This window comes from Centroberyx affinis, unplaced genomic scaffold, assembly GCF_046629955.1.
Source record: "Centroberyx affinis isolate AG114_WGS23_722 - 3 ecotype Tasmania unplaced genomic scaffold, CSIRO-AGI_Caff_v1 ptg000313l_1, whole genome shotgun sequence".
NCBI lineage: Eukaryota > Metazoa > Chordata > Actinopteri > Beryciformes > Berycidae > Centroberyx > Centroberyx affinis.
Window position 1 is genome coordinate 901 of NW_027278990.1, and position 25,018 is coordinate 25,918.

At 38.8% G+C, this 25,018-nt stretch overlaps 1 protein-coding gene across 1 annotated transcript; it reads left to right on the forward strand.

Annotated features, from left to right (window-relative positions):
- The first annotated feature begins 455 nt into the window (after positions 1-455).
- Positions 456-23,097, forward strand: LOC139640937 (serine palmitoyltransferase 2-like). Its single transcript, XM_071515140.1, has 8 exons — positions 456-526; positions 1,104-1,213; positions 2,886-2,991; positions 4,746-4,965; positions 6,607-6,733; positions 13,546-13,681; positions 14,608-14,737; positions 18,561-23,097. The coding sequence occupies exons 1-8, from the start codon at positions 456-458 to the stop codon at positions 18,678-18,680; spliced, it is 1,020 nt and encodes a 339-aa protein (XP_071371241.1). The 3' UTR covers positions 18,681-23,097.
- Positions 23,098-25,018: the final 1,921 nt, after the last annotated feature.

The following is a 25,018-nucleotide window of genomic DNA, read 5'->3' on the forward strand; positions in this document are numbered from 1 at the left end:
GAATGTCCATTCAGAGGGGCGACATTCTGTGGGACTCCATTCCTGGATGCTGCTGTATACTGAGCCTGAAGAGCCCTCAACACTTTCATGGCTATCTTCTCTTCAGAAGTCCTTCTGTGAAGTAGACCTCATCCCCTGGAGATGGCATCTCAGTCATGACTACCTTTTTATTCTCTAGAACATTTTCAGACATTGGTATCTTCCTTCCTTCTTGTCTTCTGGTTATTCATCGCCTCCTGCAGGACCTCTGTCTTATCCCTCCTGAGAGGTGGAGTAACATCAGCACGGGTCTCCTTGATCTCCTTCTTCATTGGATGTCTGCTGGCCTTAGGTGTTACTGTTGTGTCAGTAAGGAGTGGATGTTATTTTGTTCCTCAAAGAGACTGAGTAGTGAGCCCTTCTGCAACCTGTGAAAGAGGTTTGTGGACATTGCTGATAGCTGAGTGCTGGCAATGATGCCCACCTGCATCAGGCAGAAGGCTGACATCAGGGTTCAGACGGTGCTCCACCATATCAAGCAGGGAAGGTGCGCTCGTTTGCGTGGTCTTTGGAAGAAGGTCTGCCTTGATATGCTGTAGTGTTGCAGCTCAAGCTCTCAGGAGAGTATTGTTGACGATGGGCTCCTGCTGATGTGTAGTCCCCTGCTCAAATGGAGGTCCACTCACATCAACCTGAGGAGATGTGTTGATAGTAGATGCCCTGAAAGTGTTTTGCAATCCTGGATTACATTCTTACATGCTGGAATACAGTCTTTATATTATATGTAGGCTACGTCTGCATGAAATTAATCAAAATCCATCATCTGTGCGCTTATAAGTCTGAGAAATTTACAAGTCAGACAAAACACCATCACACACCATCATCACACATCACATCCAAGTCCAAACTCAGCCCCTGCCCGTGCAAACACAATAAGACTATCAGAAAAATTCCCAGACTGACCAACTGGTTCACAAAATATGTACAAAATTGACTTCCGGATACTTTCCTTCCACTATCTAAACTTTCTGGTGGTCATTTTACTATCCTATGTGGCAAACACCATCCATCTGCTACCTTAGTTGACTAACAACAAATTTATTTGTAAATTCAATTGAACCTAGGTCTGCTGTCTTGCAGGGCTGTCTGATTCTGAGTGACGAACTGAACCATGCCTCTCTGGTCCTGGGAGCCAGACTCTCCGGTTCCACCATCAGAGTCTTCAAACATAACAGTGAGTCTGTTACCACCCAAAGGTCCATACCCAGCTATCTATCTCTGTCTCCTACCTGCATCTACACCTTTCATTTCTCTGTCCACCCACATCCTCATGTTCATCTCCAGTCTTCTGTCTTCCAATCTTCTCTCTGTATTTATTGGTCCATCCTATCCCTACCCTCAGTTTCAGTAGATTGCCTTTATTTTCATCCTTCCATTCTTTAGTTCTCTCTTCTATGGTACCAAATGTATCAGTGTTTCCTAAATGTCTCTATCACATGCTCTTTTCCCTTTCCTTGTATACTCCAACCTAATTTTTTGTCAATTATGTATGCAGTTGAAGGAGAGTAATTATACGCACATCACGTAGGTGCAAGGCTATCAGAAAACTGTGTCAATGAAAGAAGGTGTAACGCATGCACACTTGCTCCATGCCACAAATGTTTAATAGTGACAATGTTTCGATCCTTCTTGGATCACCCAGTGGCCTCTCTCAGATACATTGGCATCGAGCACGTTAGAACTCCGAGAAGAGGAGGCGATTTAAATACCCTCTTACTCCAAAGAGAAAGTTTTTACATTTTCACTCTCCAGACTCTCACACCAAGAGGTCTGAATCAAGAGTATGAGATCAAACATTTTCTCTAAAATAAAAATGGTGGTAGTATCATGATGGCTCTCCCTACATATATGGGTATTTCTCTAGACCTTGACACACATATCTGTAAAAATGTTTAATTATACAACAGGTGTGTCCTTTTTCCTTATTGTGTGTTTTTTTTCCTTTTTTTCCTTATTGTGATTTTTTTCCTTATTGTGATTTTTTCTTATTGTGATTTTTTATAGAAGGGTGTTAAGACCCAATTTCTTACATGAATTTAAGATTTCTTCTTTTCCCTAACTTAATACAATATTTCTGAATGTAGGTGATGTACATTTTGATATATGGGATGTTGTATCTGATATTATGTTTATGCTTATATATAAGATATATGTATGTATGTTTGATATTTTTGAAGTATGGCTTTTGTACTACTGTTTTTTTCTCTATGTATCTGTTTTCTATGTACGTTATTGAATTGTTAATTATTTTTGGATGTTTATCACCCTCGGTGGTTTGGATGGTTAACCACACCTGCCATCATAGAGCTTGTCAGCCTATGGGTGTGCATGATGTATAAATATGGGTGTGGTTTCCATTTTTCAAACATTTTGACCTGACGAAGATCCAAGTAGGATCAAAACGTTGTCACTATTAAACTTTTGTGGCATGGAGCAAGTGTGCAGGCGTTACACCTTCTTTAATTATGTATGCAGACCAATAATGTTGCCCTTTTCCTAACATATACTGCCTGTTGTCAGTCTGTGGTGGTTTTGAACTCACCACTTTCATTCACACAACGTAGGATATACACCCCCACACACTGACCATACAGTAGGAGATAGACACACACATGCTGATCATAAGATGTGTTATTTCCATTTTAGTTACTATTTCTGCAGTTTCGTTAAGAAGGAACAGAAAGTTGGGATATGACAGCATTGCATGAGCCAATATTTGAACCCATGCATTTGAGAGTGTGAAGTGTGCACTTTAGGAAAATGAGTAATACCAACTAAACTGAGTAAATTAAGCCAGTTTTGAGCTGTACTTTTCTGTCCTTGCTCTTGTTTGGTCCTCCTGTCAGATATGCAGAGCCTGGAGAAGCTGCTGAGAGAGGCCATAGTTCACGGCCAGCCCAGAACTCACAGGCCATGGAAGAAGATCCTCATAGTGGTCGAGGGCATTTACAGGTGACCACACTCTTTCTACACAGATGCCATACTAAAACTTAGAAAAGCAATTCAGGTTATTTATCTGACTGGTTTCTAAACTTCTGAGCAACCTGTTTCAAGGTTGTGGAATTAGTCACCAAGCCAAGGGTTGGTGCAGGGTAATGTGTTGGTGAGAGTAGGTTTTATTAGTGCAGAGAGCGGATATGAGGGCGGTAGTCATTGAACATACCAGGATGCCAGCATTTATAGTTGACGTCCTGAAGGTGTCATTGTCCTAATGCAGCAATACCTCTGCAATGGGAGGTTCCCACTTGATAACCCCAATGATTTACCCATACTAACCCCCTTACCATGCCCGTTTCAACATGTGCACTGTGCTTAATGTAATAGCACAGGTGGTTATTTCATCAGATCCTGTGTATTGGTAAATGTTTCAGAATGTTCAAAGGGGATCAAATTTTCTCAGTAAGTAATTTTGACTTTGGTTTGAATGGGCTCTGTATAGGGATGGGATGGTATATCGAATTCAATATATCGCAATACAAAAATGTGACAATATGTATTGTGGGGCAGAAAAATGAATCGTGGTATTAGCTCCATTTTTTCTGCTGTAGTAATCATAAATGAGACCGCTTGACCATCACAATTTCACCAGCTCTCCATTGAAATTATTATTTGCACTTTGTAATGACATTTTTAAATTGTTGTTCATTCTAGCAAGCCAATGCCATCGCTAGAAAGATTTGCGGCTCAGAAATACACTGAGCAAACGCTAAATTAGGCAGCATTAAAAATCCAACACTCAGTAACATGATTTCAGAGTTTATCATCTATCCCAGTAACAGATGCAACTGTTCTCCAAGTATCGTTTTTGAGACGTTTTTTCCTGTAGTCTTTCAATTAAAAGTCGCACAGAACTACAAAGCTTGGAATAGCTGTAATCAGCTTCTCATCCATCTTTCACTTGCCAAACACAACTGTTGTTGATGAGATGAAATTATATTGGTTGGAAAGCAAGGAAGCGCGAAAATCTGATTGGCTGTTGGACGCCGATGGCCATGAAAGGTTCAGCTATGGCCAACTTTTCTCGGCCGACAAGCTTGTTTACCATCCACACATCAAAGTCAAGTCAAATGTATTCATAAAGCACATATAAAGACAGCTAGGTTGATCAAAGTGCTGCACAAAATCAATAAATATATAAAATCACACTAAACATCAACATAGCACTGCCTGAAAAAACACACAAGACCTACACATATAACCAGACAAATCAAGAGGACTGGTCACTCAGCACTATAGAAAATGACTGTTGTTCCGGTGACTCTGTCAGAGTATTTGAGCATTTGCGGCTTTTTGCAACACAAGCAGCAATCCAACTGCTTGACGACGCTTGCTCTGCCTTCCAGAGGCTGTGAGCTTGTTTACAGCACAGAGGAAAAAGATGACTGACACCAGAAAAAAGAAGTCCCATCATTTCTCGGGGATGAGGCTGAAACTGTCACCATGCTGTGGCCATCGAAACATTAGTTTGCACCTTCAATAAAGGCTTAAACTGTCCTTGTGCTCCAGTGATTCTCCTTTGTCCTGTTAATCAGACTATGCTCCATAGCATGCAATCAGGAATATGAATGGAATAGTTCTATAAGCAACACATGCAAACAGCTTAATTGGAATATTGTCTTATTTAGAATATTTAGAATAAGTCCATGTAAACGTAGTGACTGACACTGCTGTCACACCTACTCTCCATCCCTCTTTCCTCCCTGTAGCATGGAGGGCAGCATAGTGCGGCTGCCGGAGGTGATTGCCCTGAAAAAGCGCTACGGGGCCTACCTCTACCTAGATGAGGCTCACAGCATCGGGGCCCTAGGGCCCAGGGGGAGAGGCGTGGTGGATCACTTCGGCCTGGACCCCTGCGACGTGGACGTCATGATGGGCACCTTCACCAAGAGCTTCGGTGCCGCAGGGGGATACATCGCAGGGAGGAGGGTGAGGAATGAGCATTTATTCATGAGCATTGCATTCGTTTTTGCAGGTGGAGTAATGAAGAAAAACTTGCAAAAGAGGAGAGATAGTAGTAGGTAGGCACTAGGAATGCAACAGTAACCCGTGAGACGTTGCAATAGTGTTACTTGTGCAACGTTATCTCACTAAGAATGTTTAGCATGTTAGAAAAACTGAAGATCACAATTTACCGTATCAGTTATATAAAAAAAATCTATTTTGCGACAAAGCAAAATCTGTCAGAAAAAAAATAGAAAACGCCTGTCATCTTAGCAATGTGGATGCACAGCCTTGAAGTGCATCTGCACCGCATTCCTGTCATAATTACCCCGTTCCATTACATGCCTGAAGTCATCAAAAGAAGGCTGCCTTGTATCTTTCTAAGTGAAATATGTGGGACTGTTTTGGATGCTAGAAGAAATCCTACCTGCAAGACGAAGAATTGTTTTTGCCTCCAGGGAATGCTGAAAATGATGGTGGCAGAGTCAAAGACATAACTTTCCATTGTGAACAGCTTTGCAGCAGTTTACCACTTTAAAATGAATGTAAATGAGAAAATTGTGAAATTGCTTTCAGAAATGTTGTGTAAGAGCTCCTTGTCACCTACATGTCATCACATTACCTTCACCTGCATTCTCAAAGTTTGTCTCAAAGAAAGCTGACTTAAGGCAGGAATCAGGAATTCAGGAATATGTCATGAAGTTATGTACTTAGCTTAAATTATGCCATTAATGAGTTTTCAAATAAACGGTGAATAAAGTGCATGGTTTTCAAATGAAGAAAAATGATATGGATGGACCATAGTTGAAACAGTTGTGTATGTGGGGGAAAAATGAGGACTTAAATTAGCTTTAAAGCTGCAATAAGCGACATCAGACCTTATAACCAATCCTGAAGCTAATGTGTGCTATGTGGAGATTTCCTTGAGACATAATGATATAAACCAATATCCACACAGCAGCAGCTGTGTTGCTGTTTTCACCTCTTTTCTAAAGTTTGTTGTCAAAATCCGCACCAACTCGAAGCTCCTCCCGCTCCATTCAGCAGCTTTTCATTTTTTTAAAACTAGCTTGTCTCCTCCTTCGCTGTTTGAAAGCGGCGCTCCCCCCTCCCATTCCTGAAACAATTATTGAATGGTGGAATCGATGAAGTGAACGAGTAAACTTGTTAAGCTAGTAAACCTGCTACCTACCTCTTCACTTGTCATTGTGGGACATGTAACCTTCAGCAGGAGAAAGTTCTGGCAAAGCGAGACTGGTAACTGGTGACACTTCTCCGTAGGTACGGTTAGCTTAGCTGTTAGCCTTTATGCACGGTGCTTTGCTAGGTTTGTCCTTAGGGGCCTCCATAGTGCAGGAGCCTTGCTGTGCTTTATTTACAGATGCGTTGCAGTTTCTGTCACCCTCTAGTGTTCGGAAAATTGCTTATTGCAGCTTTAAGTCCTCATTTTTTCCATGGAAGAGAGGTGTCTACTCTTAGTTCATTACACAGGCAGTAAATCAAAACTAAATCATCGTATAACTCTTTGTTACAAACCAAAGAGTCCTAAAGACTTAATTTAAAGCTGTTAGAGCAGTGTTGTGTGTGCATATCTACTTATATCTCCTGCATATCTGCTGGGTCTAGGAGCTGATTGAGTACCTGCGCTCCCATTCCCACAGTGCGGTCTACGCCACCTCCATGTCTCCTCCTGTGGTGGAGCAAATCATCACTTCTATGAAGTGCATTATGGGAGAGGACGGCACCACGATAGGTGAGTTCACAAAGGGACAACAGTATTCCGATAAAGACTCCCGACTGAGATTCAGATCCTAACGTAATACTAAACAACATATTAAACCAAGTATGAGGCCAGTTCCTGGGGTTTTAATGAAAAAAATGTCTCACTCCAACAACTTGCACTTTCAGTGGACTCTCTTTTGTCTAATTTACTATGGAAGCCTGCAGGGAAAATGAGCAGGACAAATTCTTCTGAAAAGTCCACCCACTGCATTTTCACATACAGTGTAGTAGTGAGAGTGTCATTATTTTTTTTCTTCTTCATTGAAACCTCAGGAACTGGACTCCAATTCCATTAAGCGCTATTGACTAATGTCCTCCACCTTCTAAATTTGTACAAATGCTAATTTGTAATCAAAATCAAGTCATTTTGTATGACATTGTGATGCTAAAAACAGGTTTAAATAAGGAGTGTGGCTATATTAAACTTGCGGTGGGGTCTTAGTTTCAGTTAGTAATCTCTCTTGTGTGTGGTGTTTGATTTTTATCATCCAAAAATATAGAAGATATTTTGAAATGAAAACTTTAGGCCATGCTGTGCACATCTACTGAAGTGAATGTGTTAATGTACAGAACAATGACTAATTAATGATTTATTTTACTAAACAATACGTTGATGACACAACCTACATGTTTCACTGACTTGGTGTTATCCTTGTTTGTTAGTGTTGAGAAGGTTGAAACAGATTCAAATCTTTCACAGCTGGTTGTGTATTTCTCACCACTTGCCACAAGGGGACAGTGCAAGCTGGTCTAATTCATGAGACTGCCTCCGTGGTGCTGTGTACTTTGCAGAGCTTATTTTCAGCTCATATTTATGGCCTGTATTTAAACTGCTTAACCAACTGATATAAAGATGGGTTAGGGAATCCATTCGACAAGAATTTCATGGGTTTCTAATAGTGTATTTCTGTATAGTATTGGGTTTGACATTGACTTTTATTTGCTTCTGTATACACTGATTACAGCAGACTGCTGCAAAAACAATACAGCGGTTCAAAAATCAGCTCATTTTACTGTGACTTTTCAGATGTTATTTATTAAGTCAAACAAAAAAGTAAAAACCTGCCAAAAGCACATTTATATACAACAATAAAATGCATGCTGTAATCACATACAGTGGCTTATTTAAACAATTTCCTTAAGATTTGTATTTATAGTAAGTCCGTTGGAGCTATAATGTTGAATTTCTAATATGATTATAAATGTGATTTATTGTCAGAGGATGAGGTAGAGGTAGATACAATACACACGTTTATCCAATCAGATCATCCAATCAGAGATAAAGGGTAACAAATATCGCTGAAATACCTATAACAGTCCCTAAACCTACCTAATGCATTCCTCTCAGATTCACCTCTTATACTGACAGTTAAGAAATGGACAAAAAACATAAAGAGATCAATATACAATAAGTGCATTGGTAGCAAAGTTTCATAATGTGGGCTTAAGTTGGGATGAATACCCCTCATTGTTTTCAGCATCTCTAATCTCAAATTGCATAGTTGATTTAGCAGAGTACAGTGTGCATACAGTGTGTTATAGAAGATAGCTGAATCCACACATTCACAGTAATATATTAATATAATAATACATTTGACTCTGAAACCCAAAAGTAACACAAGACCTCAAGCTGAAAAGAAATGTGACTATTGGTTTGCAAAACAATAAAATCCATAGGGAAAAGATTCAATTGCTTAACAGTGTCCAGATAAATGCATTTACTGCAGTCAAGATAACTTAAGTATTCAGTTTTCCAAAGACAGATTTAAGCGACTAGTCGATGCTTTGCAAGTGTTGCCTTGTGCTCTTGTTAGTCAACTGCTCTTGCTAAGTCAACTCAGCTTGAATCTTTCTCATGTTAGGTTTTGTTTTCCCAGTTGCCTTTTTATCTGTAGATTTAGCTCTGTAGGCTCAGAACCTCTTTCTTGTTATAAGTCAGTAAATTTAGTTGAACTGTTACATAAAGTCGCCCACCTCAACAAAACTGCTTTGCCAAACTTTGCCAGGCGCAGTGTTCAGATATGGCGTTAATATAACTCAACACTGCAAAAAATCTCCATCTTAACAAGTGATTTAGTCTATCATTGAGTCCTAAAAATCATAATCTTCTTAAAATAAGTGAAAAAATCTGCCAGTGGGGTTTGATCATTTCACTTGTTTCCAATGCAAATCAGCTTGTTTCAAGAATTTTGTAGAATCAAGTGTCATTTTCTTGATAGCACTGCAGTGATCTGCCTTATTCTGACTGGTTTCAAGATACTGACACTCATTTCTATAAAAAAAAAAAAAAACCTGAAACAAGTGAAGTTGCATTGGAAACAAGTAGAGTTATCTCTCCTCACTGCAGAATGTTTCTCTTGGTTTAAGAAAAATAAGATTTGAAGGCTGAATATGAGACTAAATGACTTGTTAAGATGGATGTTTTTTTTGCAGTGTAATCAGTTTTATCTCCAAACCAACAACTAGTTATCTAATCAAGGTAACATAACTGGACCCATCTAGTGGCCAACACCCAATATAATACCCAGAGTTCAGGCTAATGATAAAGACAAACCCAACATGAACTGGGATCAGTTTGTCAGTTTGCTGGTTTTTCCATCAGTCATCGGCAACACTTGATTCATCTTCCACCTTTACAACCAACTTGGCAGATCTGTTGAGCTTGGAAAGACATGTAGAGCATATAATAGAGTTATAGATTAACATGACCTATAACCTCAAGTCACAAACATTCAGTAGGCTAGCCTAATAATGGCTTATCTCTGATTGTGTATTGATCAAATTAGTCTAAGTGGGATCATTTTTTATTACGCTACTGGATGAACTATGATTTATTTTCAATGAAGTGTGTTTCAGCTGGAGTCAGTTCACACGTTCCAAACATTTGGAGAGTGAAATGTTCCTTAGGCTTTCCTGTCTTCGCAGAAATTCCTGAGGCGGATCTGCAAAGTATTGCCTTAGAGAATGAGGAATAAATAATAGCAAAGTGTGTGTGAGTCTCTGTGTGTGTGTGTGATTGTCAGAGTCTCTGCTTGTCTCTCCAATCAGCCTGGGTCCCATTGCAGTGAAATGAGACATCAGGTCTTGCCAGGTGTGTGTGTGTGTGTGTGTGTGTGACTATATGTAGGTGTCAGAAACTGAATTTCAAGGCTTTGGAAAATATGTGGAGGTGGTGTCAAAATTCACCTTCAGAGACCTATGAACTGATGTCAATGGGGGAATGTCCAAAGCAGTGTGATGATTTGTACTTTTTTAGAGACACACACACACACACACACACACACACACACACACACACACACACACACGTCCTCAGCGTAGGAAGTGAGGAGGAATCGGTCCCAACATCTGGAAACTCTATACCCATCTCTTGCTCAAGATCCTTTCGACCTTGTTTCTGTGTGTGTGTGTGTGTGTGTGTGTGTGGTCGAATAAAATGAAATAGCAAAGGACCGTCCAATATTTCTACTATTGGGACTTGTACTGTGTGGAGGAGGTACAGATATTTGTGCGCACACAGCCACAGCTTGCCGTCCAAAGACTGGAACGCAGGTTGGCACTGATCTGGAGGAAATATTATGGGAAGGAAAGGAAAGCCGGCTGGCTGCTGGTCAGCTTGCCAAGCACATGAAGCTAGCTAACCTCAGCTGGCTGACAGCAAGCAGGTTGCATAACTGAACTTCCTTCAAAGACATCACATGATGAGGATGAAGCCGATAATGATGCTTGTTTCCTCATTTTATTTAGTTAGTAGTTTTGCATCATGCCAGCATGTTTCATGTTATTGCTGCCCCAGAAGCTGAATTTAAAGGGGTTCTAGTATAGGAATTCAAATGATGTTTAATGAAGATATTGTAAAAATTCAATTATATTTGAGTGGTTACATTCAAATTATTACTTTTTCAAAAATCGCTCCCTTTTTCCAGGCAGTTTCAGACTAACTACAGTAAACGCATCACAACCGGACTTGATCCTGATTGGCTCCCTCACTAACGAATGACTGAAATCCGTCCAATCAGGCCAGTTTGCAGCATCTGAACTGGAAAGCCTCCACTCAGCAGGTTTACCTCATTTGAATTAGAGGAGCCGCTGCTTTTTGGCCAATCAGGGTCCAGATGAGGTCTTCAAATTCATTCAATAAATACCCTTTTAACTCAACTACATTTATTTCCAAAACATCATAAAGAACATTATTCTTATCCTGAGCCATAGTGCATTTGAAAACAAAATCATGAAAACTGAGTTATTTTTGTCTTATGGGATGGCTGTGAAATCTTTGCTCTGCATTTGATAGGTTGAGCTATGCGTTTGGCTTCATTACTGGAAGGCTGGTCCAGATCAATCTGCCTACAAGTCTTTTTTGATGGTAAATTTGATCTGTGCAGCATTTTGTAGCCATAAAGATTTTGTTCATTTTGCCCCGTTTGTCTGGTATGTATTATTTATTTGGTTAGAAGAACAGATTGTGGGACTGGCATGTCCCAGCAAACATCTGCATGTAATAGAAATGATTTATGGATAGGTGCTGTGTGGACCTAAACTTGTGTGTGTGCTGTAAAGTGGGAATGTAGTTCTGTGTTTGCTGTGAAATTAGAGAGGCCAAAACATGATCTCCACATGGCGCCTGGATAATTGGATTTTTCTCTTTTCAGCCTTTTTCCCAGTATTGTCTTTTTCCCCTCTGTTTCAACACATTTTCAACCTGGTTATACAAGAAAGATCACAGTAAAGAGAGCATGTTTGGGAAGCAAAACAGTCTTTGTTTAACTCTGAAAGGTCATATATAACAGCTCCTTTTTAGAATTTAATTGGACGAAGATAAACATGGAGCTGACTATTGGTGGAGTTTCACTGTCAGCCTCAACAATCCACAACAGATTTGGAGAAACAAATAGCATTGCTAAAACTGGTGATACTTTTATTCCGCTATAATACATTCACAATGCAAGATGCAAGAGCTTCATAATAGTGACATAGCACATTCATGACTACTAAATCAACCCTTTTGATAATCTTTCAGTAGTGACTTGTACTAACTAGACCTATAAGACATTCATTATAGATCTTTAAATGACTACTGTGCTTGTTAGAACAACATAATACATTCATAGCACATCAATAAATACTGAAACAACATAACGTTTGGCCACCTGTTACAAGTCAAAACTAATGTGTCACTCATGTTGAAAATTATTTGTGCTTTAGCTACACTGCAAAACATATTCAAGTCAAAGATCATGAGTTGTTCTAATGTAGTAAAACTAACTGAGTGAACTTAAGACAATACCTTCAATCAGCAAATGTCCAGTCATGCTGACAAGTGTTTATTAGTTGAATCCATTAATTGATGAACTGCATTCCAGCGTTATTTACTCTTTCACTAGTGAGGAGGCTTCAGTGTCAGTTGTTCATGTATGACATGATTATTACACCATTTGGCATTAAGTATGCAGCTAATTCTGCACTGATGCAAGTGGAGGAAGTGGATACTACTTGCAGGTCTAACAGAGAACAGCCACTTCACCTTATTGAATTTCCAAAATCTAGAGTAATGGGGGGTAGGGATTGAACTGGATACCAATTTTCATCATGGTTCTCATTATTTTCATTCTCATCAGAAACTGACTCGCATACAAAACCCACACCCACATGCATAACAAGTCTCCATCCTATAACTTCGTTCAGACCAGTAGAATGAAGAGCTTATGAAGAGTTAACCCAAATAAAATGCTTACTGGGAAGTCTGCTCATTAGCTAACAGTGTTTCTTAATAAACTTAAATATGATCAATTTAGTGAATGCTTTGTAAGATGTCCTTTCAAGTGATAATTTAAAGTCAAAAGACATGAACTCATGATTATAAGTAATTAAGCTGATAACCAGCACATAAAAGTTGAAATTGACAAACGCAAATATGTACATTGAGTTAATGATTAAAGATGAGTTGATTTCACTAAATTGCAGTTTTTACAGTATACAACATTTCTACAATCTTACAGGGTCATAAACTATCTCACTTTGCTGATACTACTACTACTATTGCACTATTACTGCACCTAGGATTGCAGTAGTATTGTGTTGTTGTTTTTTTAGTATTTTAATTATGCTTGCAGACAAGGACTATCTATTATGTTGATGACTGATGCTGATGTCATGATTGTTTTGTTTTCCTATTTGTCTTATAGGGTTACAGTATACAGTAATTTGAATTGATGTGTAACCATCAACTCTCTCACTGTACAATAACTAGATGGTCATTGGTAATAGGTCCTTTGCAAACATTTCATAAAACTGTGTGGTACATTTTCACTTGATAGATTCTAGCTGTTCAACTGTATTGCTCAAGGGTCCTTCAACAGTGGCTATTGAGGAAGAGAGAGCAATACGTCTCCCACACAGCTTTTATCGGCTGGTCTGGGGATTCAAGCCAACAGCATTCTGGTCAAGAGTAACTAAACCCCAAACCCAAATCTGTGGTGAAGCCTGACACCTAAAAGTAGGATACTGAACTGGCCACCTGCTATGGCTGGTCTTTGGTGCCAGGTGATTTCACCTTCTATAGAGTACAACAGGCGGTGACATCACCTGGCACAAAGACCAGCCAATAGCAGATGGTCAGTTTAGTACCCTACTTTTCACCATTAGGTGTCAGTCTTTAGGGTTTAGGGTTTAGTTACTCTTTAACTTTGCAGTAATCAAGAATTGGCATATACTGTATATGGACATCTTATAAACATTGCTGTAGTCTGTGATGTCTCACAGTGTCTCATCTGTCATCCCAAGGCCTTGAACGGGTGCAACGGTTGGCAGAGAACACACTCTATTTCCGCAAGAGGCTTCGAGAAATGGGCTTCATCATCTATGGCAACAACGATTCTCCTGTCGTACCCATGATGCTCTACATGCCCGCCAAGATAGGGTGAGCCTCTGACTTTGACCGGCTACTGTTACTGGAGAACACTTTTACCCCCTTGAGGATCTAAGGACTGCACTTAAGTTAATTCTGTGTGATGCATAATGTCACAAGATATGTACTGAGGGAAAGGGTTGGTTAATGATATTTGTTGATTACAAAGATATCATGTTTGGCTCATTTGTTAGAAACTTCAAATACTAGTGAATATGACAAGTTTCATTCCAAAATTAGTTGTGCGTCATTTGAAAAATTGAGTGCCTACTCTGATAAAATGATAGCTGTTATGAAAATAATTCATACTTTGGAGTATCATTACAGGTATTGGCTATCACAAGACTTTTGTTTACTAGATGGTAAAATTTTAGTGTAGTGTGTAGAACCGTATTGAACAATGAACTTTTTTTCGCCCGAAATTATGGTGTTTTGAAACTCTGAAGATGTACAAATGCATTTCTACTGGGTTTGACTGATACGAGTATCTCATATTTTTCGATTGAAGCAGATAACCGTTATTTTGTGCCGATATTAAAAATCTTTAAATCTGACCAAAAAATTTTTATCATTCAGTGTTTCCCCCAGATAGTTATCCTTGGCAGGGTGGAAAAGCCTCTGAGATAGCATTTAGACCATGGGACACTAAAACTCTCCATTGAAACCCAGGATACTACAACAAATATTGAAAGATCTTCATATATGCTAGTGTGTAATCTAATCAAAATGTGGCATTAGAATCATTTCAGGTTAAGGACTTCTCACAGACAACCAGTATAGTATTGATCAATTCTACAATAAAATTGTAATCAAAGTATATCAGTGGTGACTGGACCAGATGTGATTTTTCAAAAGAGGCCAATATATCTGTCTAAGCCTAATCACCTTGTCTTTCTGCCCTCATGCCATTTTCTTTCCCTCCCTCTGCCTCCCACCAGAGCGTTTGGCAGGGAAATGTTGAAGAGGAACATCGGGGTGGTGGTGGTGGGCTTCCCCGCTACGCCCATCATTGAGTCCAGAGCACGTTTCTGCATCTCAGCCGCCCACACGAAAGACATGCTCAACAGGGTAACTAATTACCTTCACTACTGGAAGGCTAGCCTAATATAGATAAGAAACAAAATCTGTCATTCTTACTGATTTCTGAGAGTTTGACAGCATTGACCAAGACAGACTCAGTGACCTGTCCTTGTTGGATAAATAGTTCACTGCTTCCACAGAGATTGGCTACATCTGTAACAACGCATTATGTAATAACTTGACAAAATGTAATACATTTTCACTTCATTATGTAATAACACCCGCATTTTGTAATAATCTGCCGCGTTTTGTAATACACAGCCTGAACGCAATATGTAATAAATTTCCCCGCATTTTGTAATAAATTATTACATATTGCGGTGGTTATTACTACGGAAGCCGAGAACGGCCGTGCTTACAATTATTTTTTTAATGCCGTTATCTCGAGATCACAAGTTAATTATCTCGTTATCTCGAGAAAACGAGTTTTGTTATCTCGAGATAACGAGATAATCAACCCGTTATCACAAGAAAACAAAATGTTCTTTCCTCCTATTACTTATAATGTTTATCAGAGATCAGGAGTGCCATGCCAGCATGCATAGGGCGTCTTGACAACTGTAGCAACTGATTTTTAAGCTGGAAATGTAACTGCAGCAAACAAAACTACACATTTATGCTTCCTGTTCAGTTATGAATCCTCCCCGACAGTCACGACAGTGATCTTGAAGGCTGAAATCAGGTGTGATCAAATAAACCAGACACTCTTTTGAGTTCTCCATATTATCCCGTGATCTCGAGAAAACAAAAGTCGTTTTCTCATGATAAATTATCTCGTTATCTCGAGAAAACGACTTTTGTTTTCTCAAGATAACGAGATAATTAACTCGTTATCTCGAGAAAACGAGCTTTGTTATCTCGAGATAACGAGATAATTAACTCGTGATCTCGACATAACGGCATTAAAAAAAATAATTGCAAGCACGGCCGTTCTCGGCTTCCGTATATTACAAAATGCGGGAGTTGCACTTTTTTATGATGAAAATGTAATAATACAGTGCATTATGTAATAATCAACCAAAATGGATGTCTTCATCTGTACACATGTTATATTTTTAACAATTAAGCTAAATTAAACTTCCCAAATATTAAATTAGACCGGCGTTATAGTTGACTCTGATCTTAGTCTAAATAGCCACATAAAAGCAGTAACAAGATCAGCTTTTTATCATCTTACAAATACAGCCAAACTCAGGGACTTCATGTCAAAAGCCGACCTGGAAAAACTCATTTACGCTTTTATTTCTAGCAGACTACTGCAATGGTCTTTTGACAGAGCTCCCCAAAAAGACCATCAAAAAGCTTCAGCTTATTCAAAATGCAGCTCCTAGAGTTCTTACAGGGACCAAAAGGTCAGACCACATCACCCCAATTCTTAAGTCACTACACTGGCTTCCTGTCAGCCACAGAATTGAATATAAGGCAATGCTGCTTGTTTATAAATCAATACATGGAGTGGGACCAAATACATTACAGACATGTTTAAGGAGTACACTCCTGCCAGGCCTCTCAGGTCAAGTGGGAGTGGGCTGCTAGTAGTGCCCAGTGCCAGGGCTAAACTTGGTGAAGCAACCTTTAGTCACTATGCTGCGCATCTCTGAAACAGACTCCCTGACGATCTTAAAAGTAGCCAAATCCTCGAAACTTTTGAATCAGAACTGACGGGATTACATTTCACTGTGATTGTACCTGAATGATTACACGTGACAAATAAAAACTTGATTGATGATGATTGATCAGGACTCAAAACCACACTGTTCATGGATGCTTTTAGTTAAGTTGAGTTATTTGAGTTCTTTAAAAAATGTTAAATTTATTTTAAATCTTGTTTTTATCTACACCACTCTTTATTTATTCATTGTTCTTATAAATCTTTTAATCTTTGTAAAGCACCTTGAATTGCCACTGTGTATGACAATAACCACTGCAATATGTAATAATTTATTACAAAATACAGGGAAATGTATTACATATTGCGTTCAGGCTGTGTATTACAAAATGCGGCAGATTATTACAAAATGCGGATGTTATTACATAATGAAGTGAAAATGTATTACATTTTGTCGTGTTATTACATAATGCGGTGTTATTACATAATGCGTTGTTACAGGCTCTGTAGTGGATTTGGCTGGAAGTTACATTCTCTTCGGGCAAACTATTAGCCTTCAAGGCCGGTGCCGCTTCTGCTCAAGGTTATGCTGCAAAGTTTATGGAAGACACTCTAAGTTAGTGTAAAGACCCTGAAGACTGAAAAAGAGGTTGTGATAACACTGAAGGGAAGCAAGCTGGTCTAATAGCTAGAGAAACTGTCCTGTAACTGGAAGGACACAGGCTTGATCCCCCATGACCCCAAATGTCTGCTTCTAGAAGTGTCTTTTAAGTCACTTAAGACAGTGAATCCCTACCAGCTGTGTGGCTGAAACCTGCTGTCTGGCATCCCTATAGAGGGGGCAAGTAAAAAGACCAATCTCCCCCTCTCTGGGATTAATAGAGTACCGCAAAAGGAAAAGTTCAATCGATGCGACTCCATAAAAACCGCCATGAAGAGCCAGTTAGTCCACTGCCCAGGTTATTGTGCAGCATTTACTGTATGTCCCCAGAGTCTGTGGACTTTATACCTCCGCTCACTGTCCATCGCCTTTACTCCTTGTGATGGTTTATGTAAATGCAGTTCCCGGCGCTCGGATCGCTGTTGGCAACACATCAAAAAGCCGACCTATCTGCTTCTCCCCAAGGCCTCTTTGTTTAACTTTGCTGAAAGCTGCTCGCTGCAGACCTGCCCCCTCTTCTTCTTCCAGTCCCCGCTCTTAAACTTACACTCTCCTCAATCAATCCTCTTCTCGTATAAAAGTAATTTAGATAATGTCACACGATGTGAGAACATACTTTGGGATTTTTCATCTAGTCAGGATGTCTCAGTAGTTCAATTGGCCAAGGGGCACACCATGTACCTTCGGTCTCCTGGGTTATCAAGGGCTGTTATTGGCTCTTATTCTTCTTCTTGCTCTTCAAAATAAGCGGAGCAACGATGGGGAGGGGGAGTGTTGTGACATTTGTATCTGTCATGCTGTCACAATTTCTCCTTTTACCCTGTATCACTCTGTCTTTCTTTGATGTGTCACATCGATTCCTGTGTTTCTTTCATCCACTGGTGAGCTTCTGCAGTTTTGTCAGCTCATACATATACACATACACACATCCTTGTACTTCTATCCTCATGAAGACCTTCCATTGACTGGATTCATTTCCTAACCATTAACCTCAATCTAAACCTAATACTAAATCAACTTTAACCTAAACCCATGTCCTAATCCTAAACTAACCTTAACCTTTACTCCTTTACCTTTACTTACTATCACAAGGATAGAAGTACAAGAACACACACACACACACACACACACACACACACACACACACTATGTCAAAGCTAGGTGTGTTTTATGGTACAGCTAATTGAGTTTGGGTTTAGCTTGTGTTTGTCTCTCTTTGCTTGTTCTGCTCGAATGGTTTAGCAACCAACTACCTTGTTGATGCTTTTTCCCATTGTTCTTTTCATTGTGCATTAGAATATAATGGTTTGATTTTGTTTAAAGTTTGAAGGACTTCATTACCCAGAAATCATGTAATGTTGATGTGAGTAAACTTAGTAATAAATTGGGCAAATACGGTGAATCTACAGCATCTCGAATAGTGTGATTTAAGCTGATAAGACAGGTATTTTCCATAAATATCTTGCCTAGTGCAGCTTTAAATGTATTAGAGCCACATATTGTCATTCATATTGATACCTGTTGGTTGTCCATGTCCACAGGCACTGAGTGTCATCAGCGAGGTAGGAGATCTTCTTCAACTCAAGTACTCCAGACACAGAATACAACCGTCTTTGGGACGGCCCTTTGACAATAATGTGTATGAAGACATTGACGACTGATGACCTGCTCCTCTTCTAAAGCGGTGTGGATCGGAACCGTCCTGAAAAAACCCCCAGATCAAGACGGATCGCAAGTCTTCCACCCAAAACGAGAACCGAAACGTGCACAGGTGCCCCTTGTCACAAGCTTGCCATGATATCACCAAAAAAAAAACTTAAACTGTCACCTAATTCTACTTTGCCTTACTTAAACGCATAGAACTTGTGTTAAACAGACCGGAAAAAAAAACTAACAGCACTTCTTTGTTTTCTATTTTTTATTTCTGATTTCTAATCATGTTTGTGTCTAAGACATATTTGTTGGGTATTATTGTGTGGCAATGTAGTGTTCTGGAAAAGATGTATGTTTGTCTTGATTTGCTTTTTATGATTGTAGCCTATGTTGTGTTATACCATTTGTGGTTATGTGTGTGAGCTGAACAGAAGTTGAACAGAAGTTTCCAAAGCTCACTGAAATTGTAAGATGCTGGGATTTTTTCATAGAATCAGTCTAAAGTGCAATTTTATTGGAGTAAAATTAGAGTGCTTTGAATATTTTCCCCCTAAAAGTAATCAAAAATCCAATATGATTGGACTTGTCCCATCCTTCCTTGTCCAGTACCATTCAGATCATTGCTAATTTCATAGATATAAAGCACTGGATGTTGGACTGTTTACATGGGGCCATAAGAGTCTCCAGTTTCTGCCTCCACCAACAAAGTTGGACGGAGGTTATGTTTTTACCCCTGTCTGTCTGTTTGTTAGCACGATATCTCAAAAAGTATCAAATGGATTTGGCTGAAATTTGGTGGACAGATAGCTCTTGAATTTTCGCCATTCAACAATTAGCCGTAACTATTATGCTGGGTTCATGTGCTGGTGGGGAAAATCTGACATCCGGGACTTCCAAGTCGTCCGGTAAACTGCATTCTCGTGAGCTTTTGTCTGAAAATCAAACCCAGAAGACAAATGCTAAACAAACAGACCGTTAGACTGCAGCCTTGACAGTTGGAGAATTGTTCAGCGTTGGAGGAGGTTTGTGCTCTACCGAGTGCCTTCTAGTTTTGTCTGAGGTGGTTTCGGACGTTAAAAGTGGACCCTTTCCCCACAACCTTTCAGGAAAAATATGACAGAAGTTAGCATAGCTTTTTCATCACATGTATTTGCCATGTAATTTTCATTCTCTTTTTAGAATATTTAAAGAGTAACTGAAACCCAAACCCATATCTTTGGTGAAGCCTTCAATAGAGTACCTGTTGTACTCTGTACAAGGTGACATCACCTGGCACAAAGACCAGCCAATAGCAGATGGCTAGTTCAGTGCCCTACTTTTCACCATTAGGTGTCAGGCTTCACCAAAGATATGGGTTTGGGTTTCTACTAAATCCCACCCAGAAATTTGGGTGGGGTTTAGATACTCTTTAAGGTACATTTTTAGTTGCCATGGAAGCCCATGGTGGTGATGAAGCACCACAAAAAAGTTGCCAAATATCTAATTCGCAGAAAAAGCTGTCAAACACTATATTGACCCCTATCAATGCAATAAGTGTACTATAATAACATCAAACTCATGACATGTTTTCATTTGGGGAGGTGAGGTGACGGGTTAAAATGTCTGATGCTTTGCTACAATGGGCTGAATTACTGAGCAGAACATTATATCATTTATCAAAGCCAAACAGTCATGCTCACTGAAAATGATACAAACCACAACTCGAACAGAAGAACATGCACTGATGCCTGCTCGCCTCAACAGAGAGTTGTGCCAAAATGGAAAATGACTGAACAATGACAAACACCATGTAATTGATCAGGATCCCAATCAAGTTAGTTAGCAAATCTACATTAAATAGCAATGTACACTTGGGAGAGCAAATTGTCTGCACATACATGAGAGAAACTGTCAGTTCATGTGCCTCCACTTCAATGTAGCCTTGCTGCCCACTATTTGGTTTTCAACACATCCAAAAGAGAGGCTGAATAGACCCGCCGGAACTAACATCAGCAGCAGCTACAAAAGAACTTGCCCACAACCTCTCCACACAATAAACAGTAATCCTACAGCCAAATAATGCACCATAGCCAGAGCATCATTTCACCAATACAAGTTACAAAATGGAAGTGTCAGGAAGCTTATATTAGCAGTTGATTGTGTGAAATCAGAAATACCTTCTTCCAATAATTGTACATGGAATTAACACAATCCATCAAGTTCATGGCGAAACGATGCTTAAATTCAGCAGAATTATTTTTAGGAGGACCCAAGACTGTTTTTGCCACTAACCTCTAGGGGGCGCCTAGCCAAAATGACATTATTTGATGTACTCTTTTCATCTGTTCGTACCTTCTCATCTTTTCTCGGTTCACACATCAATTTAGACAAGTAAAGTTTTATCATTTTCGACTGAAGCAAATTCTATTAATGTTTATTTAAATTTATTTAGAACTTTCAAGGACAGTTGTTGCTATCAGCCACCGGGGGTAATAGGTGCTGTAATACCTCTACTTACCACAGCTATGTTACATGTCAAAATCACTGGCATTATCCGTTTAAAGTGTGATTTTATGTTCTTCTCTTGACTAATGTGTGTATGATTTGTACAGTTTCGTGTATTATAGATCTCCTCAAAGTCTTTTACTACTCAAGGTCTTTCATATGATGCTTTCAGGAGTGCACATAACTCCTCATTTTTGTCAGCGTTTTGATTCTATAAATCACTTAGGTCATCTTTGTCCCATGGACTCACAAAGGAGCCAAGATGAGCCTCAGTGTTTTGTGGTAACTGATCAATATGGGTTTTTGAGGACCAATACCAATACTAATATTTTTTGGTTGAATCTGCCAATAGCTGGTATTTTGTGCTGTATATTTAAAACTGACCATTTTCATCCTAAAAGATTCAGTGTTTCCGCCAGAATTTCAATATCAACTTCTGAAATTGACATTGAGATCATGTGACACCAAAACTCTCTATTATAATTATTTTGGGTGAGTCAGCAGCTCCTTAATCCAGAAAGGTTCTATTGCAGGTCTTACAGACTGACACCCTTGAAGCTGTTGAATAAAATCATATCCTCACCTCCACTGTATCAGCATTGGGAAACTTGAAAGGCCAACATCGGCCAGATATACTGGCAATCCAATATAATGGCCAAACCCTAGTACTAACCTGATGTAGCAAAGACCCCGCCTAAGACCCTGTCATCCACAAATGGGTTCAGTTTAGGAAGTCAGGAAGTGTAAAAATTAAAACTATTTTGCCATTGAAATATTTAAAAAAAAAAAATCTCATCTCAAGGCTAGACTTGCTTGGTATGCCAAAAGAATATTTAACCAAACAATTTTCTATTAACTAACCATGAACTAGTCTGGAGAACGAATCCAGGGATTGATTCAACGTCCTCAGTTATCTCCTGATTTACACCCATTGTTTTATTGTGAATTGTATTCCTTCAGTTGAAAAATAACCTCACCACTGTCTGTTAGCCTCTTTATTACTTTAATGCCTTGTAAAACAATAACAGCGCTAGCTTGTGGTCGATGTGTCTCACACCTCTGCAGAGGTTTTCCTAGCTACTGTTGGAATGTCCTGTGACTGTCAAACATTACAACTCACTAGAAGCAAAGTGTGAATGGAGCCAAGTGCGCGCCCGCTTGCATGATCACGGCTGTTAATGCCGCGTTTCCGCACTTTTGCCTAATGTTCTTTATCGAGCTGTTGGTTGGTCATGACATCATTTTACTGAGCTTGGGGAAAATGACGGTCACACTCGCATGTTCTTCAGTGCAAGCACTACTGACAAGTATTTTCTAACCCTTTGTAGATCCTCGTACTAATGCATGTACAGCAAGAATTAGTCATTGAAGCTGCTATACACCACAGCCAATGGTGCTCAGTGATATACACTGTTACACTCTATTTAAGTGGCTTGTCATGAAAAACCTAAACTCACTCCACTTCATTCCAGAATAAGTTTTGATTAACATTCGGGGACAAGGGAGGGTTTTTTGTCAGCTTGTTGTTATTTTCTCTTTTTATCATTGTTTATCCTTTTACTGTAAATGGGAGATATTTGTGTAAAGTGACTCATAAAAATCTATTTAGTTTTCCTACTGTATAAACACTTTGTCTCAAAACTGTCTCTCGCAATTACCAATGATTGTCCATCGGCTATTTTCTCCTCAAAGGCAAAGAGTTACAATATTACTCGAATGGATAGAGAATGTCTTTTTGTATATTTTTATTTTTTCTTGTTTGCACACAGAAATCCTCAAATGATACTGAAGGCAGGCATTTAAAAAAAAAGTTTTAATATGAAAGAATAATGATGTAAAACCCACGACCTTATGGCCTAATGTCTTAATGAATGCTGTTTTACCAAACAGGGTTGTAAGTGGCCATTCAACTGCTTTGAAAATAAATCAGATTTTACAGTGCCCTCCATAATTATTGGACAAACAAAGCTGCATTCTGTGCTTGGAAAATTTGGGAAACTTCACCAAGGGTACCAAATATTTGGACCACCTGCTCTTTCCATGAACTAGATTGACCAGGTGAAAACTAGGATCCCATATTGATTTTCCTGTTAAATCCACTTCAGTCTCAGACAGGTAAAAGGATGATTGTTCTAAGGATTAAAGAAGGATCTTAAGGCTTTTGTTTGTGTATTTTTAAGAAATGGGTTGTTCAAATAGGAATGCAACTCAACGTTAGGAAGGTGGTCCCAATATTTTGTACAAAGGGTAAATTGTTTCATTCAAAAGCAGTTGTTCAGAAGAATATTTTTACTATAGAAAAGCCTTGGAAAGATGGTTGTCACTATTATTGGCAGCTTTTGTTGAAAGAGTGCTAGAGTACCAATAGTTGAGACAACCAAATTTTTTAGAATGAAAGTTATTGCACATCAGAAATGGCTATTTTCTGAAATAGTGCCTTTGAAGAAAATGACTTTCTAAATATTCTGACCATAGCATATAGCTCATAACTTGTATTGCTCATCTTTTACAGTCTTCAACAATAATTGTGGACGGCATTGGATGCACACGATGTGTTCTATACATAACTTGGTGTGGTACCAATAGTGCAATAGTGCATATAATTGTCATGCATTTGATCATAGAAAAATGCACTGTTGGCCACATATCAGCAAATCATTAATATGTAATGTTTGACTCATGTTAATGATATCAGCAGGTCATTAAAATATTTAAACAAAACTGTTGGAATGTGTGATTTTGTTTTTAACACACTGTGAGATATTTTATTTTTTAATTCAGTATTTTTAATTCACCATTTATAATAAAAGCTGGGAGCAGCTAGGCTGCTTTGCAACAAGGTATTTTTGACTAATTTGATAGACTCTTTACTGTGCAAAATGCAAAACTTTAGAGTTGTGAAATGTTTGTGAGCTTTAAAGTGAGAGGCTTAACAAGTTTTTAACAAGAGAAAATAACTATAGGGAGAAGTATTCTTGTTCTGCAGCCTATGATTCAAAGTGTTCACCACTTCATATGACTTTATAGTGCTCTCCATAAAGACTAAATCATTACTAAATCACATGAGGCAGAAAATTGCTGCTGCGTTGCTCTCTATGGGTTGAAACTTTAAAGCATGTTGCACTGACAATACTTGCATTTTGTCAAATGCAGGTATTTTGCCTTCTACAAGTCTACCAAGTTTCATGATGATTGAGCAAACTGCCATGGAGTTCTGGCCAGTTATGTAGTTAGACACAATTTTCTGGAAATTGAAAGAGTCTACAATGTTTTGCATAAAATACAAAAAACAAAAAAACAAAATCAAATTGCTGACATGGATCTAGGATGCCCGGATGTTTGTACATAGTTTGGCATCAATTGGTACAATTGCCATACCAATTGGAATTGGTATGAGAGTTACAAAACAATATGCAACGCATTATGTAATAACACTGCATTATGTAATAACTCGACAAAATGTAATACATTTTCACTTCATTATGTAATAACACCCGCATTTTGTAATAATCTGCCGCATTTTGTAATATACAGCCTGAACGCAATATGTAATACATTTCCCTGTATTTTGTAATAAATTATTACATATTGCAGTGGTTATTACAAAATACAGGAGTTGCACTTTTTTTTTGATGAAGATGTGATAATATGGTGCATTATGTAATAACCAACCAAAATGGATGTCGTCATTCATAAAAATCGTTATAACATTATAACAACAATGTTTATTTTATGCATTCTAGCATGAATCATACTGACTCAAAATTAATTTTAAAAAGATACTATTAGTTCAGTAGATTAGTAGTATCTTTCATTGGTCAAAACTACATTAAGTGTCACTGTATTCCTTAGCTTAATAGAA

Excerpts from the sequence above, each read along its gene's own strand:
- LOC139640937 (XM_071515140.1), top strand. The coding sequence starts at position 456 with ATGCCCACCTGCATCAGGCAGAAGGCTGACATCAGGGTTCAGACGGTG. Across the intron at positions 2,992-4,745 it reads GTGGTCGAGGGCATTTACAG|CATGGAGGGCAGCATAGTGC; the intron begins GTGACCACACTC and ends TCCTCCCTGTAG. Across the intron at positions 4,966-6,606 it reads GATACATCGCAGGGAGGAGG|GAGCTGATTGAGTACCTGCG; the intron begins GTGAGGAATGAG and ends TGCTGGGTCTAG.